The sequence below is a fragment of the Sorex fumeus genome, unplaced genomic scaffold (assembly GCF_029834395.1).
Source record: "Sorex fumeus unplaced genomic scaffold, SorFum_2.1 ptg000043l, whole genome shotgun sequence".
NCBI lineage: Eukaryota > Metazoa > Chordata > Mammalia > Eulipotyphla > Soricidae > Sorex > Sorex fumeus.
The window spans coordinates 44,233,849-44,250,246 of record NW_026606100.1 but is presented as its reverse complement, the minus strand read 5'-3'; the positions used below and the strand labels follow the sequence as shown (position 1 = coordinate 44,250,246).

The following is a 16,398-nucleotide window of genomic DNA, read 5'->3' as shown; positions in this document are numbered from 1 at the left end:
TTTAAATATTAATAGTATATTTGAGTATGCACTTACATAGTCTAATGATAATTTTTTCAGGTTCCAGGTACTGTACCTGAATATAGTCAGTTCCTTTAAAACCTGTCAACATTACAGTCAATGACCCACTAGGGACTAAATTCTATCATTCAAATCATATTGGTCAAAACAAAATGAAATATTATAATCAAATAATTTTGCAAACACATAGAGATGAGCTAAGAAAGTAAAAAGTAAGCCACATTTGATGCTTAAATTACACTAATTATATTTTTGTAGGAAAACATTTTCAAGGACAGGTGCTAAGGGGTACAGTAACTGTACATCAAAACCATACACTGGAACACTGTTGCTTTTAATTCTAATCAAAAGGTCTATAACACACTATATACAACCAAAATGAAAACATGAAAAAATTGTAATTTAAATTTTTTTTAAAACTGTGAGTAGAATTTAAATTATCAGTCTTGGTTGCACACATATGAGGTTATAGCAAAATATGTAGACAATTAAACACAATGTTCCCAAGCCTTAATAATTGATGTAATAAATAGCTCTGAAAGAGATGAAAGATGTTGCTTGCTAATGTGTTTTAAGAGCAATAAATGAAATGGTTTATTCTTTTTTGCATAACACCAGGGAATTAGCGTCAAACAATCCTCCAACTGAAGTCAACTTGAAACAAAGACAAATGATTACAAAAAAACCCCCCACAAAAAATCAGTACCTGAGAACCAGTAAGACGGTGAGTCCAGGCACTAGGTACCAACGCTGATTTCAGAGTTGGAGGGGAGGCTTCCAACAGTCAGAAAATGGGCTGTTGTACACAACTAGGATAACTAACAGTGCAATCTAGGGCACTCAGTTTGACCTGGGGCCCCAAAGTCTAGGAATGAAAATAAAATAGTAAATGCCGTCCAGGGGACTGGACTCCAGTCCGGAGGTAAATCCCCTCAATAACTGTTACTTGGACTCAATAACTGATACTTGACGTGATCGCTTAAGGCCCCGTCGTCTGCAGGAGCACAGCCAGTTCTTAGGTCTCCTATTTCTGCTGATCCTAACAAACATGAGCATCTCCAGCACATGGTCAAAGAGTCATCCTCTCCGTTCCACTAAATGCACCACATTCTAAAGAGTCACGCACACCAAACAAAGCTCAACTTCTTTAGTGGGGAGTTCAAGAAAACGTTATTAAGGGATGGAGGAATTATAAAAACCTGGATTCACAAGCGACTATCACTCACAAGGTGTGCACATCTGAGCCACTCACCAAACCTCTCTGTGTCTCAAATCTTGATTTATAAAGGTAAGAACAATAACAAAAGGATGACTGGAATCATTAAATGAGTTCATGGATATAAAGAACTTTTTTAACAAGCACTCAGTAGATGTCACAAATAACTATTTACTGTAACTTGCTCCTGTAGTCTGTCCATAGAAAATACACATGTTCTGTAATCAAGTTGCTGAAAATCATTCACTATTTTTCCAAAATATAATTTCCTATAACCTGTCTTTGTCTTTGTCCATATATTTTTCTCCACCTAAGAAGCCCTCGCTGGACCTTTGGGAGCATTCTTCCAACTCAACATGAAGTTTATTGTGAACGTTTAGTTCCTTCTTCTAAAATCATACAGTATGCTTTTCATAACTTCATTACGGCATTTTTTGTGCTAAATTTTTTTTAAAAAAGTTTCTATGGTGCAGACAGTAACTGACACTATTATGATGCAGTGACAGAGCCTCCAAATTCTTGGAATTTCCAAGGCCTTGGCGGACCTCTGTTATTCATGGCAGGCTCTGTGGGCTCATGGGAAAGGGGTGACTCATGGTGGGCCCCTGCAGAGTTTAAGCTAATAAAATGACTCAGAATAGGAAACTGGTCACGCCAAACACTCCAGCCACTCGGTTCAGTCTTTGGAGCTTTGAGCCCTAAGGGATCAATCTGATTTCCAGAGATAGAAGGACTAACGCTTAAATTGGACCTCGGCACCAACGATGAGTCAATCCCGGGTGCCCACAAAAAGTAAAAGCGCGATCGGTGAAAACTCTGGCGATCCACTGTGACTTGCTGGGAGGGTGACTCGCCCTAAAGATAAAGAAACGACCTTGGGGCTCCTCCCTGACCTCACCCTACCAAGCGTCTCTCCATGTGTCTGGGATTTGGGCCTTCACAATAAAACTGTAATCCTCGGAACGCTCCTTTCCTGAACTCTGTGACTCATTTCAGGAAATTATTTAACCTAAGAGTGAGAATAATGGGCACCCCGGCGGACGGGGCCAGCTGGGCCACATGGGGGTCGAGGGGCGAGGTGGCAGCCTGCCGGAGGATGCTGGTTCCCAGTGTCCTGTCATCACCGGACCTACATCTTATTCCTTACTACACTCCCCAGGTTTATGATGGTCCAGCACCGCGGCTAGCAAACATCCGTTGAGCAATGCATACTGACAACACAGAGTGAGGAAGACATTTAGATTCTGAATTCTTAGCTGCAGTGTGGCATGTGGGTTCTTCACGTCAGGGGACTGCCAGGTCCTCATCCTGGCTCTCCCATCTTGAGAAGTTGACTTAACTTTAAAAGTTTACCTAACTTCTCTGAGTCTTGGTTTTCTCAACTGTAAAATAGAAGTGACAGGGCTTCTTCCACATGATCCCTGGTGAGGGTTGGGTGGGATTCAGGTCGGCAGCAAAGTGCTATTTTGTAATAGTGGGTCTCCTATCTCTCTGAAGACGGTTCATTTGCCAATGAAACGCGCTGGTTCCATCTTCAGAATCATATACATCACTAATTAACAATTAACAACCTAAATTGACAGAGTTTGCAACGCAGAATAATATAATTATCTATGTGAAAATTCATTAGGAGGTACAAAACAGCACATATGTGAATTATTAGCATGTTAAACACATTTTTCTACTACAGACGATAAATTCACCAAACCACTTACCTAAGTACAGCTATTAAAGGGGCATATATTGAATCTCCATCATAAACATACATATGATCCCAGCTACATTCTGTAGCAAAGTGATTGAATCTTAATCTTAACACTGCATTTGGACTGAAAAAAATTAAAATATGTTTAAATTAATATATACAATGCAGCCTAAAGAGATTCAGGCAAAGTATTTATTCATAAACCTACTACAGATAACTTCACTATAAAACCCTACATCACCAGAATACTGATAATCATATCTACAAATGATAAAATTAATTACTTTATATGTAAAACTGGCAAGCAATTTATATGTGAAAATGGTATGCATCTTAAAAATCTATTAACAGCTCATATAAAAAATCATTTTCTAAAAATTCAGGCAACCAAAGATGCTTTAAACATTGATTAAGGCAGAAGATACATAGTCTATATGCATTAAACCTTACTGAATTATACACTGAATCATACACTCAATATGGATGTTTCTTTATAGACAAATTAGACAAACTAGACAAATTAGACCTGAATGAAGTTAATTGTTAAAACTGTGAAAATAAAAAGCCTAAGAGATAACTATTCTTATTTCTATAGAACTCTCAGCTAGAAGCATAAATAGGTACTTTTAATTCTAATCAAAAGGTCTATAATGCACTATAAACAACCAAAATGAAACAATGGCCATAAAGGGAATTTTTAAGACCAAAAATTACTTTTGTGATAACCAAAAAATTAAATATTTTTGAAATAAACGTTATGAATCAAAACAGTCTGAGAATGGGGAGACATCTCGGCTGGTAGAGAGTACATGCCTCACGCGTGCCAGGACGTGAGTTCAATCCCCAGCACTGCCAACCACCCCTCCTCTTCCTCCTCCTCCTCCTGCACTCGGAGGTGTGATCCGACTAAAACAAATTGGGGTTTCTAAAAGAATTAACATAAATCCATTTGAGCTTGGGACAAGGCTTGGCAGTCAAGTGCATGCCTTGCTTGCAAAAGACCTGGGTCCCATTTCCAGCACGATCACAACAAATAAATGCCTCTATCAATGATAATTAAATCGGCAAATTCAGTACCAAGATCTAAATACCAGGAACTGGAGGGATAGCACAGCAGGTAGGGCATTTGCCTTACACGCAGCCACTCAGTATTCCATTCCCAGCATCCCATATGGTCCCCCAAGCACCGCCAGGAGTAATTCCTGATTGCAGAGCCAGGGGTAACCCCTGTGCATAGCCGGGTGTTACCAAAAAAAAAAGACCTACATACCGAAAAAGACCCCAAAAATATAATGAAACTCTTCTTAAAATCTTCCTTAGAAATATATGGTCCATACTATAAAGCATAAATCAGAATCATACACACACACATTCTATGAAGTTTTCAAGTTAGATTTTTTTAAACATGCTGAAATGCCTACCTGATTAATGTCACCTTAACAGAACTCAAAGTAAATAAATGTATATAAAACCTAAAGTAAAATCCCTCAAGCAGTACTAGAATTTGTTAAACAGAAACCATAAAAGCTCCCTTTATATATAAATCCTATAAAAATAGTGTATTTTCCAAATATAAGTAAATTTTTTAATTATATAGCCAGAAATACGGGAGGGCCTTTACTTTACTTTTACTTTACTTTATAGTACAGTTAATGATTTCAGAATAAAAAAAAGTCAAGCCAAATTGTATACTTACTAGCCTTCAATTAGCCATGTACATTTAGTTTTATACTTATAGTTAATTGGACCATCTGTTAAATATCCAGAAGGTTCTGTTAACCTAGAAAACAAAATCATTAAATTAATTATCTTTAAGTAGCTTTAAGACACACTATAACATAAGAAAGTGAAAAGGACATTAAGCCAAAGAAACAGGATGCAGCACTATTCAGAAAGAATTGATTTACGACTTCAAAAATGCTTCAAATTATTACATATCTCTTTACATTCCAAAATATATAAGGTGTACAGCCTTATGTAGTTTAAACCTTAATGTAAACCTTAATGTCTTGGGATTATTTCCTTTTACACATGGGAAAATACTCAGAAAGTTTTAATGCTATGTTGATGGGTTCAATTATGATGCAAAATAGATTAAAGTTAAATTCTTTTCTGCACAAAAACTAGGTGGAGGCAACGGAAGATGAGAGGCACTTAGGTGGTATATGGGCCCACACTCCAGGCTCACTCACATTCTTAGCAATGAGTGTTCGTGACATACAAGAATTTCTAAGAGGCCTGTCACCAGGCTTTCCAAGATGCACTGTTGGCTTTTGTTGACACTTTCTCTCATCTATACCTGCTCCAGAAGTTCAATTAATTTTTTAAAAAAATAGTATGAACCAGAGGTTTTATAATTATCCTCTACTATAGACATATGAAAGAATAAGATAAAACATTTTCAGAATTTGGAACTATTTAATACATCCAAGTTCTACTATCTGTTTCCCCTAACTTCTAAAACAATTGTTTAATACATGAGAGACCATGTTTTAAGTAATTAAAATATCTGTCCCCTTAGCCTTTACGTATTTGTTTCTGTATACGTTCATCTTTATATTTTCAGGCATAGACACACACACACACACACACACACGCATGCACAAACACACACACATAGATAACAGGGTCACTTTTAGTTTTAGATAAAATTATGTTTTCACAGTATTACAGTCTTTAAAACATTGGGGAAAACAGTTTCATTTAAATAAATCTGGACTGACAGAAAGGTCAGTATGACTAACTACTTAGCAGTCTTTCAGACCCCGAAAATTACTCTGGAAATTAAAAGCCTAATTCACACTTGCACAAGTTTTTGAGTAGCACCAATTTCAAATATTCTCGAAGCCGTGTAACAATAAATGGAGTATTTCCTGAGTCAAGCGCTGCTCTAAGGGCCTAACGCATTACCTCATTTTAAAATCTCAATCTCAGCCTAAGGGTTGGTAAATATGACCCCAGAATACAGGTGAGAAAGACGAAGCACGGTTCAAACAATAGGTTACATCATTTGTCCCGGTTTTGCACTTCCAGTAATACCGGATGAGGTAACTTAGATGAACCCTCCACTGTGGACAATTAAAAAAAAAAAAAAACTCAGGAATATGCTTGGGGAAATCAACCAGACGGAAAAAAAGATAAACACCATATGATTTCATTCATATGGGGCATAGAGAGAGAAGGAACAGATGAGCTCCGTACAAGTCGGCACGCTTGGGGACAGTGATACGGACTGGGGTTGTCGCCAGGAAAGAGGGTAGGCGAGGACCGAGGGGCTCAGAGGAAGGGAAGGTGAGGGGGGCCTTCGGCGGGGGCCCTGGGGAGAAGGCATGCATGTGGACTTCCAGCTGAGCCTGGAGACCCCCTCAGCAGGCTGGGCGCATGCTTGGAGGGCAGGAAGCCCAGGCCTGACTTAGCATAGCCTGGCTCCCGAGCACTGTCCAGAGTGACCCCCACCATCCCCCTCACTGAGCCGGGGCCAGCCCTCAGCAAAGAGCACTGTAGCACTGTCCTCCTGTTGTCCATTGATTTGCTCAAGCGGGCACCAGTAACGTCTCCATTGTGAGACTTGTTACTGTGTTTGGCATATCGAATACGCCATGTGGAGCTTGCCAGGCTTTGCCATGCAGGTGGGATACTCTCGGTAGCTTGCCGGGCTCTCCGAGAGGGGCGGAGGTATCGAACTCGGGTCAGCCGCGTGCAAGGCAAACACCCTACTCGCTGTGCTATCATGGCTCCAGAACAAACCAAAGACCTAGGAGCACCCTCCACATGAGGACCTGGTGCAGATCTACCAAGGCAAGACGGAGAAGCTGCAACTCGTGGGGAGCTGGGCACGGCCAGGGGCCTTTGCTGGGGAGAGATCTACCTCAAGGAGGCTGACGGAAGGCTGAGCACCGTTGGAACACCCCGCAGGGAGAGAGGGGACAGGAAGATGGAGGCCATGGCTCACCAAAGGTAAGCGGCTTACATAAATAATGTGGCACATTGAACCGGGACACATCCCTGCTGGGGCGAGGATGTACCGGGAGCAAAGGCGCCCTTCCAAGGGCTGCAGCCTAGCAACACCCTGCCTGGGTGGCAGAGAACCAAAGGATTATGCTGCACTTCAACATGATACGACAACTACCAGTCTGCTGAAAGGCCTCACAGGAGAGAGGAAAATACTCCAAACACTCGGTCATAGGAAACGTGATCATGCAAATTTGTAAATCTGTAACTGTATCTCATGGCGATTCATTAAAATAAATAAATTAAAAAATGAAAATACTCGGCGAAGATAACGCTATCAGGAGTTAGGTGGTAATTATTTCTACAGTCATTTTCTGAACATTGGGGGCTGGAGAGATAGTGGGGAAGGTGCCTGCCAATCCCGGCACCCCATATGGTCCCCGAGTTTCACCAGAAGTAGGCACAGAGCACGGAACCAGGAGTAAACCTTGGTGGTGTCCCTCCCCCCCCCCAAAGCAAAACAAAAATCTCGCAAACATGATGACGGATAATTAGGCATTACAAGATACGAAAACATAAAATAATCAGCCAGGGCAGAATCTAAAGTTATCCCAATTATCAGGATGAACAGGTGTAGCCTATAAAACAGATATGATTGGCTGAATTTAAAAAGACACAGAGGGAATCCATACTTCTAAAGAGAAATGAAATCCTGCCCTCCTGTGACAACATGCAGGGAACCAAAGAGAGATCGTGGCCGTGAAAGAGTCAGAAGGAGAATGACAAGTAGCAAATGATCTTCCCACTCACACCGTCTGAAACGCTAAACATGGAAACAGACAAAACCAGCCCATGGACTCAGACCACAGAGCTGCGGTTACAAGGGCAGAGAGCAGTGCAGAGGAAGAGGGACCTCACGGCCCGTCAGAGAGGGGACATGCCTGCTTTGGTGGTGGGGCTGGTGTGGCAACATATTCTGAGGAGATATGAAACTCCACCCTTAGTATACACAGTCATGTCAATTACTGTTACCGTAGTTTTTTTAAGGCAAAGACAGATTTTTTTTTTTTTGGCTTTTTGGGTCACACCCAGCGATGCTCAGGGGTTATTCCTGGCTCTGCACTCAGGAATTACTCCTGGCGGTGCTGGAGAGACCATATGGGATGCCAGGGATCGAACCCAGGTCGGCCGCGTGCAAGGCGTGCAAGGCAAACGCCCTACCTGCTGTGCTATCACTCCGGCCCCAAAGACAGATTTTTAAGATTTTGGCAATTAACTGAAAACCATAAAATTTAACAGAACATATTTGAAAAAAAAAAATCATGGAAATTAGAATCATCAGAATTTAGAATTTAATGAAGAAGTTAAATGACACGGATTTAAAAAAGAGGAGAAGAAAAGTAGAACAGAAGTCTGTAAAATAATACAAACTGTTGGGGTTAGAGAGACAGCACGGGGGGGGCGGGGGGAATAGGACACTTGCCTTGCATCCCATGTGGCCCCTCTAGGTCACCAAGAGAGATTCCTGAGTGTGGAGCCAGGAGTCACCCCTGGGCATAGCTGGGTGTGGCCCCAAGCCTCATCATTATAATAATAGTAATAACAACAACAACCATCATTTTCCAAACTGTAACATGGAGATTCAAGATCAATCTGTTGGGTTTGTGTCACTGTACCAAGTAAAACTCCAAAAAGCTAAGACTCTCTGGGGGCCGGAGGGAGCGATAGCACAGCGGGTAGGGCATTTGCCTTGCACGCGGCCGACCGGGTTCGATCCCCGGCATCCCATATGGTCCCCCAAGCACCGCCAGGAGTAATTCCTGAGTGCAGAGCCAGGAGTGACCCCTGAGCATTGCTGGGTGTGACCCAAAAAGAAAAAAAAAAAACACAAAAAAAAGCTAAGACTCTAACTGAAAACGGGAACTATGGAAAGAGAAGCTGAAGAACCAATCCAAAGCTTCCCTTATGGTGGTGGAAATAAGGACCATGAAAGCCTCCCAGTCGCTATTTACAGTTCTCTGCACACCAACTCTCCACATCTTCACTTAGCATGCAAGTTGCTGTAAGCTAACTTTGCGATCTCAACTTTAAATGATGGGGCTTGGGGCCGGAGCAATCGCATAGCGGGTAGGGCGTTTGCCTTGCACGTGGCCGACCTGGGTTCGATCCCCGGCATCCCACATGGTCCCCCAAGCACTGCCAGGAGTAATTCCTGAGTGCAGAGCCAGGAGTAACCCCTGAGCATCGCTGGAGGTGACCCAAAAAGCAAAATAAATAAATAAACAAATAAATAAATGATGGGGCTTTCAGGGTTGACTGGCACTGACTACTAAGGTTAATTAGCACAATGTAGTCACTGACTGAGACAAGGACTCTCTTGGAACTGTGTTTCCTTGTTTGGGATAGAGGGAGAAGGCAAGAAGACAGAGGCAGATCTCCTTAGGCACTGAAAGAATTACCCACTGGATGGGGCCTTTGGCTGTGTAGACGCCCGCAGAGACTGCCAGGCGGCCCTGCCCCTCAACCCAGACTGCCTGCCTACTCTGGGGAAGTGGCCTGCATCCTGGAAACACGCCTCGGTGCCACAGGACACAAGCTAAGCCACTTCGTGAGAAGATTGGACCGGACAAAAGAGCTCTGTTCAGGGCCCAGGATTCTCTCTGGGTGAGTTCCTACAGCTGAGAGCTTCAAGGACAAGGAACCCCACCCCCACCCCCCACACCCTACACACACACACAGGGCGAGCCAGCCACACCCACCCACTCACCACAGCTCCCCCCAGGCAACAGAATGCCTCCATCAGGCAACCATGGAAAGTTCCAGAAAGCAGGTGCCATGGGCGATCGCCCCAACAGCATCACAGCACTTGTCTGCCTCCAGGAAGGCCCCATCACACCCAGAAAGGTCCAGGATGCCCACTTCAGTGCTCCTCCTCTTAGCCTGGAGGGGAACGGGCCTTCCGGCCACTCTTTCTGTATTCCTCAACCTTCTCTTCTTATCAGGCAATTTCCCATGACTCCAACCCCCGATACACTCAGTATTTCTTGACATTACACCTTATTAAAATGAATGTGGAATTCTCTCTCCCCGCTGGACCCAAACCCATCAACAATAATCCTCCAGAATCAAGTAGAGTAACATCATACGGGCATGCCACAATGCACACAGGACTTCTGAAATGGACCAAGATTGACAAAACTAAATATTATCAAACCTTGAACCCTTGAGACTTCTTTTATAAAAGTCTTTTGGGCCAAAAAAGTCTTTGAGGAGCTAAGGATGACAAGAAAATAAATCTTCTCCCCTCTTTAAATGATTTCCTAAGTCACGGCAACAAGAAACACTGGAAATGAATCAATACGATCAATCGATGAATATTGGCTACAGTAAACATGTATCCAAAATCTGTGCTACCAGTAGCAGTTCTGGAGAGTGACCACGTGAGAAAAACAGCAAAACCACCCAAATGTTTAGAAATGAAAAGGAAACTTACAGGTCTTGCGGAAACTCAGAAAACATCTTACCCATAACATAGCAACATTTATTAAATGAAGCTAAACCAGTATTCAAAGAGAAATTTATAGCTCTAAGTATGCACATTAGACGACTAAAATAAATTAGGGTTACAGATCAAAGAGGGGGAAAAAAGAGAGAGAGGGATACCATTCATCAAAGCCACAAGAAAGAATTAGGAAAAGAGTAACAACGAACAGAGTTCCTGAAGTAGGAAACAGTACACAATAAAGAAAACTAAGATAACTGAAGTTTGTTTTTAAATTAATTTTAAAGCCCCTCACAATAAAAGATCAAAGAGAAAAAAGTTATTGACTGGCATTTTCAGAAAAGGAGGTTAGATTACTGATGTCACAGAAAGAATAAGACATTAAGAGAGATTTCATTATCAGCAAATTTTAACGGTTCAGATGAAAATGGAATTTCCTTTTTAAAATACAAACTAACAATCTTATTTCTTCAATTCACAAAGAAATAAAACTGACCAATACCCCTCATACTTAAACAGTACACAGAAAGCAAAGCACCTAAGAGCATTCTCAACAGAGTTGCGTGTACAGACACTTGTGAAAAGCAGAAGACATTCAAGGACTAGGAGCCATTCACTAAACCAATGAACAATGCGGAAAGATCAAACAATTCCGGGTGACCCTGAAAGACTCTGAGAGCAGAGAAGGTGCATTTGATCACTGGAAAGGCCAGGTGAAGGAAGGACACCACAAATTTAATTGAACTGATCGCCTAAGCAATGATCTTGACCTACTCCCCCCCCCCCCCATTAATTCACAAGATCATTTGCTAGTAATTGTATGAAAATATCCTAAGTTTAACATAGAATTTCTTTAAGACCCCCCCAAAAAAACAAAGTTGAGGGTTGGGGATTACAGAGGAAGCAAACAACAAATACAGATACACAGAAAACCTGGGGGAATATCTGGGTGGCAAGAGAAGTCTCTGAAGATGGATCTAGTGAAGGAAGAGTGGATGCATGGGGAACTCTGGAGTTTTCTAACCCAAGACCCAGGCTTCCCTCAATCAGCCTGCAGGGGAAGCCAGGCCAAGCCCTGGGCAGATCACTGTAGCACTGTACTGTCCTTCTGTTGTTCACTGATTGGCTCGAGCAGGCCCAGTAACGTCTCCATTGTGAGACTTTGTTGTTACTGTGTTTGGCATACTGAATACGTCATGGGGTAGCTTGCCACGTTTTGCCATGCGGACTCTCGGTAGCTTGCCGGGCTCTCCGAGAGGGGCGGAGGAATCGAACTTAGGTTGGCCAGGTTGGCCGCATGCAAGGGAAACATCCTACCGTTCTACCGCTGTGCTATCGCTCCAGCCAGGGCAGATCACAGGCTCAAAAAAGCCTTGAGAAGCCTCCACTATTACCTAAGGCTATTTTTTTCTTAAAGATCTATTTTTTCTAACAGCAGTTTAGGTAAAAATGGTTACAATAGCATTTAATTTGTATTGTGTTGGTGTACAAAGTTACAGCATCTCACCCCCGCCAAAGTGCCCGGACCCCTCACAAAGGTACTGTCCTCAGTTCTAGTCTAGTTTTCCTCTCCCTCCCTCGGCCGCCCTGTGCCCCATCCCTCCATCACCCACTGCTTGATACTCTAGAGTTTTCTAACCCAAGACCAAGGGCTTCCTCCAATCAGCCTAGCTAAATTCAACGTGAGAAAAAAGTGAAGTCGAGGGGCGTTTTCCTTGCATGCAACCAACCCAGTTCAATCCCCAGCATCCCATATGGTCCCCCAAGCACCGCCAGGAGTGATTCCTGAGTGCACAGCCAGGAGTAACCCCTGTGCATCGCCGGGTGTGACCCAAAAAGAAAAAAAAAAGTGAAGGCAAGGGCAGAGAGACATTCACAGCCTGACTAATAACCACCGAAAGAGGACCAGCCAAGACAAGTGACCAAGACTGGGAAAGGACTTTAGTTTTTCTTGGCTCCAGGCATTCAAAGAATAAAAAAAAATTTTTTTAAAAATCACCCGATGTCGAAACACAGCTGACCACAGGCTAAAGGAACAGGGAAGTCGTGATGACACACAATAAAGAATGCAGCCATTACAGAAATAGTTTAGAGAGGGACTGGACAAAATCAAAATACTCAACTCCAACCACATAAGCAACAAAAACAAACCCTGACAAGGAGGAAAAACCTTATGCCGAGAGGTATAATACCACGTTAGAGCATGGTAAGATAACATAAAATGAACATTACAGTAATCATATATTTACTCTCCAACAGAAATGTTCGAAAGCACACAAAGGCAAACAGAACGACATACTCAAAGGAGAAACAAACAGACACCTTCCCTGGGGAAATACGGCATCAAGACAAATGGGACGTGGTAGGCAAAAGAGGTTAAATCAATTGTTTATAAAGAAAAAAAAAGACCTCTAAAATACTAAAACAAACCATGGATAAAAAGAGTTCAAGGAAACTAGAAACATTATGACTCAACAAACAGAGACCATCAAAAAGATTCACAAATGTTATTACCACCTCTCAAAGTCATATCATTTCCATTCTTTTCAAAAGCAAAGCAGTAAAAGAAAAATCATGCATAATAACTTCCTCCGGACCTAAGTCAGGCTCAGCGCATTAAATTAACCCCCCTCCCTCCTGGTTTCTAACGTAAAAGTCTTACAATAAAATGTTAAATTAAAATATCACAATTGTTTTGGGCTGTAAAACCTCCCCCGAATCACAGTTGAAGGCAATGATAGAAGTCACGAGATATGAATTAATCCCATACAGTGGAGTCTCCAGCCTCGGGGGCTTGGTTTTTAAAGAAAATTCTCCTTTGCTGCAGGAGGGGCCAAGCTGGGGCAGTTCATCAACTGTCCGGGACTGGGGGCCAGTGGGGGAGGAGAGGGGAAACACACTACTTGCCGTGTTGGGGGTCGCCCAGCCACCCAGGCAGTGCTGGGGGGGGACCATGGGGTGCGTGGGGTCAAACTGGGATGGCCCCATGCCAGGTGTGTGCCTTAACCAATGCACTATCTCTCCGGCCCGTCCGAGTGTCACTGGAACGGAAGCAGGGCACATTCTAGTGGCACACTGATACACAGCCAACACGGCCCTGGCTCTTAGAAGAAAGGGAAGCTCCAATTTAAGAATAAGTCTTGCAAACATCCCTGCCCTCACAATTTAGCTTCTGGGTTCTGGGTCAGGCATCGTCCAAACCCAGCGGGAACAACCACCGCCTCTCTCCCCTGCCCCTGGGGTCTCATCTCCAAAAACCCCTCAGACCCCACAGCCACCTCCAACCCGCCGGGTCCAGTCCTATGCCCCCAACTTCTTCCTCCTCCAAAGACACGGGCAGTGCAGGACCCGCCCGGCGGTCCTCTCTCCCCCCTGCAAGACAGGGGACGCGAAGAAACTGTCACACTGGTCCAAGATCAATACCAACTGGGTCCCATCCTCCATGGCCTCGGGGGCGCGATCACATGTGGCAAACGACCCGAGCTCCCTGAATTTCCCCTACGTTCACCCCCGCTTCCACACTGAAGCCCCCTTTGCCTACCTTTGCCTCTGCATGCAAGAAGACATGTCTCCACTGCCATCCCCACCCTTCTCCACATGATTAGCGCCAACAACAACGACAAAAAAGAGGGGTGGAAAAGACCTCTTGGCCCCAAGACAGGAATAGAGGGGGAAAGACCCTTCCACCAGCACCCTTCCACCAGTGTCTCCATGCGGTGGGCATCGCCCATCGAGAGGCACCCAGGGAGTGGGAACTCACCAGTAAAGGCAGGTGGAGAGGTGACATGCCCAGGGAACCTGTAGGCAGGAGATGGCAGCAGGGTGACTCAAGGTGGGAGAGAAGGACAAAGAGCAGCGGAGCCTGTCCGGCTCAGATGCGTACAAGCAGGACCAGCTCCCGTTCTTCATCCCCGCCCCCCCCACCCCCCACCGCCCCCAGCAACTCATCAGCTGCTCGCTAGGATTTGCACGGCGGAGCTGCCCTGCAGAGTGGGGCTCTTGCCGGTCTCTGCCTGCAGAGGCAGAAGCTGTCAGGCTATCTAAGCCCATGAGTAACAGTCATGCCCTTAAAGTCGTAAAGTCCACCTACACCCACCCCCAATATGTCATCACCAAATCTTCCTGAGGACTGAAATTCAAGTGACTAATTCCCTCTCCCTCTCCCTCTCTTTCTCTCTCCCTGGAGTATCCTGTGTTTAAATAAATATGTTTGTTTTGTGTATGTCTGTGTCTGTGTATGAGAGTGAGAGAGAGAGAGAGAGAGAGAGAGAGAGAGAGAGAGAGAGAGAGATCTTCAATTCTTTGCTGATGAAACATAAAAACCAAGGACTTCTGTCACCCACCAAACCCAGGCAAAAAAAATCCTGGTGACATCATACCAATACATTCTCCTGGTACCTTCTTCCACGTCCAGAAACATCACTTGCATGCCACCTGAGCAAAGCACTCCATTACAAAACATGGGACAGGTCTGCAACCTGGAACCATTTCTCTTCTAGAATCCAGAAATCTGACTTGGTGAGGTCCAAGACACCCCACATTTCTTTTTTTTTTTTTTTTTGCTTTTTGGGTCACACCCGGCAATGCACAGGGGTTACTCCTGGCTCATGCACTCAGGAATTACTCTTGGCGGTGCTCGAGGGACCATATGGGATGCTGGGAATCAAACCCGGGTTGGCCGCGTGCAAGGTAAACTTCCTACCCACTGTGCTATTGCTCCAGCCCAAACACCTACATTTCAATATTTACTTCTTTATTTTTGTTCTTCGTGTAATCACCCTTTTTACTGACCTTAATTGAAATTCTTTGATTTTTTTTTTAATCAATGCTTAACGTCTAACACCCTTACCTATCACTGCGCAGTGCTCTTCAGAAATCAAATACTATAGGGCTCAACTTTTCATTTCCATCATGCATCCCAACTTTCAAATAATTAACTTGGTTAAATTTTGTGACACTCCGGGTTACTGAACTACAGACGATCTTACATGGTGCTCTATAGTAGACCATCAATGACAAACCGGTTGCTTGTTTTGTATAAATGAAGTTTTATTGGAGCACAGTTCCTCCCATCTGTTTACATATCATCGAAGATTGCTAGTGTGCGACAAGAATGGAGTTGAGTGGTGACAACAAAGACCATCTGGCCTACGGAGTCTAAAATATCTAAGATCTGCCCCTTCACAGGAAAGGTTTGCCAATCTTTGTCTAGACGCCTGCCACATGCCCATCTGCCTTGCCAATTTCCCATCGAGCTGAAAGTGCCCAATCCCAAATCCCTGCCTCAGTGAGCACGCGGGGCTGCTGACGATATGGGTGCTGCCAACTACATGCAGGAAAACCGGCACCAACACTGAACAGAACCCAAGTGTAACCAACTGAAGGGCTGTTCTCCATCTCTACTAGAAATACAAAAATGGGATAAAGGCATTAGGAAGCACGAAAGATGGGATGGATTTAATACTATCAAGTTGCTGAGAAAGGGCAAATTCTGTTTATCAAAAGGATAGGGCTTAAGTGCTGCTATTCCCACCCTACGAGGAAGAGGCTGACCTAGCTGGGGAGAGAACCCACACAGGGTGGCCTTTGTAAGCCATCCTCACCTGGGAATATTCCTTGAAACTTTGAAAAGTTGGGGCTGGAGACACAGTAGGGTGAGCAGGATACTTAGCTTTCATGCAGCCGACCCTGCTTTGATCCCATATGATCCCAACAGGAATAATCCCTGACCACAGAGCCAGGAGTAAGCCCTGAGTACTGCCATGGTGCAGAAAAAAAAAATATATATATATTATTATTATTATTTTAAAGTAAATGAAGAAAACCTCTAGATTATATTCACTAGTATTTTCTCCTCTGCTCACTCTGATATATTATTGTGCGAACCTGGGGTTATTTGCATTTCTTCCTATTTCCTTTTTTTTCTAACAAAAATGGTAAACACTTTAATATGAATCCTCCTGGTATTATTTTCACTGGTGACATACCTAGTAATTTTCTTTT

The 16,398-nt window shown here is 43.6% G+C and overlaps 1 protein-coding gene across 1 annotated transcript in view; it reads right to left on the bottom strand.

The window, feature by feature from the left end:
• The window catches only part of ATRNL1 (attractin like 1), a 788,116-nt gene that overhangs the window by 728,891 nt on the left and 42,827 nt on the right, over positions 1-16,398 (bottom strand). Inside the window, exons 2-3 of the mRNA XM_056120591.1 lie at positions 4,639-4,722; positions 2,953-3,066 (exon numbers count right to left, since the gene is read on the bottom strand). Of these exons, the coding sequence (XP_055976566.1) occupies positions 2,953-3,066; positions 4,639-4,722 (198 nt within the window). The remainder of the gene's footprint in view (positions 1-2,952; positions 3,067-4,638; positions 4,723-16,398) is intronic.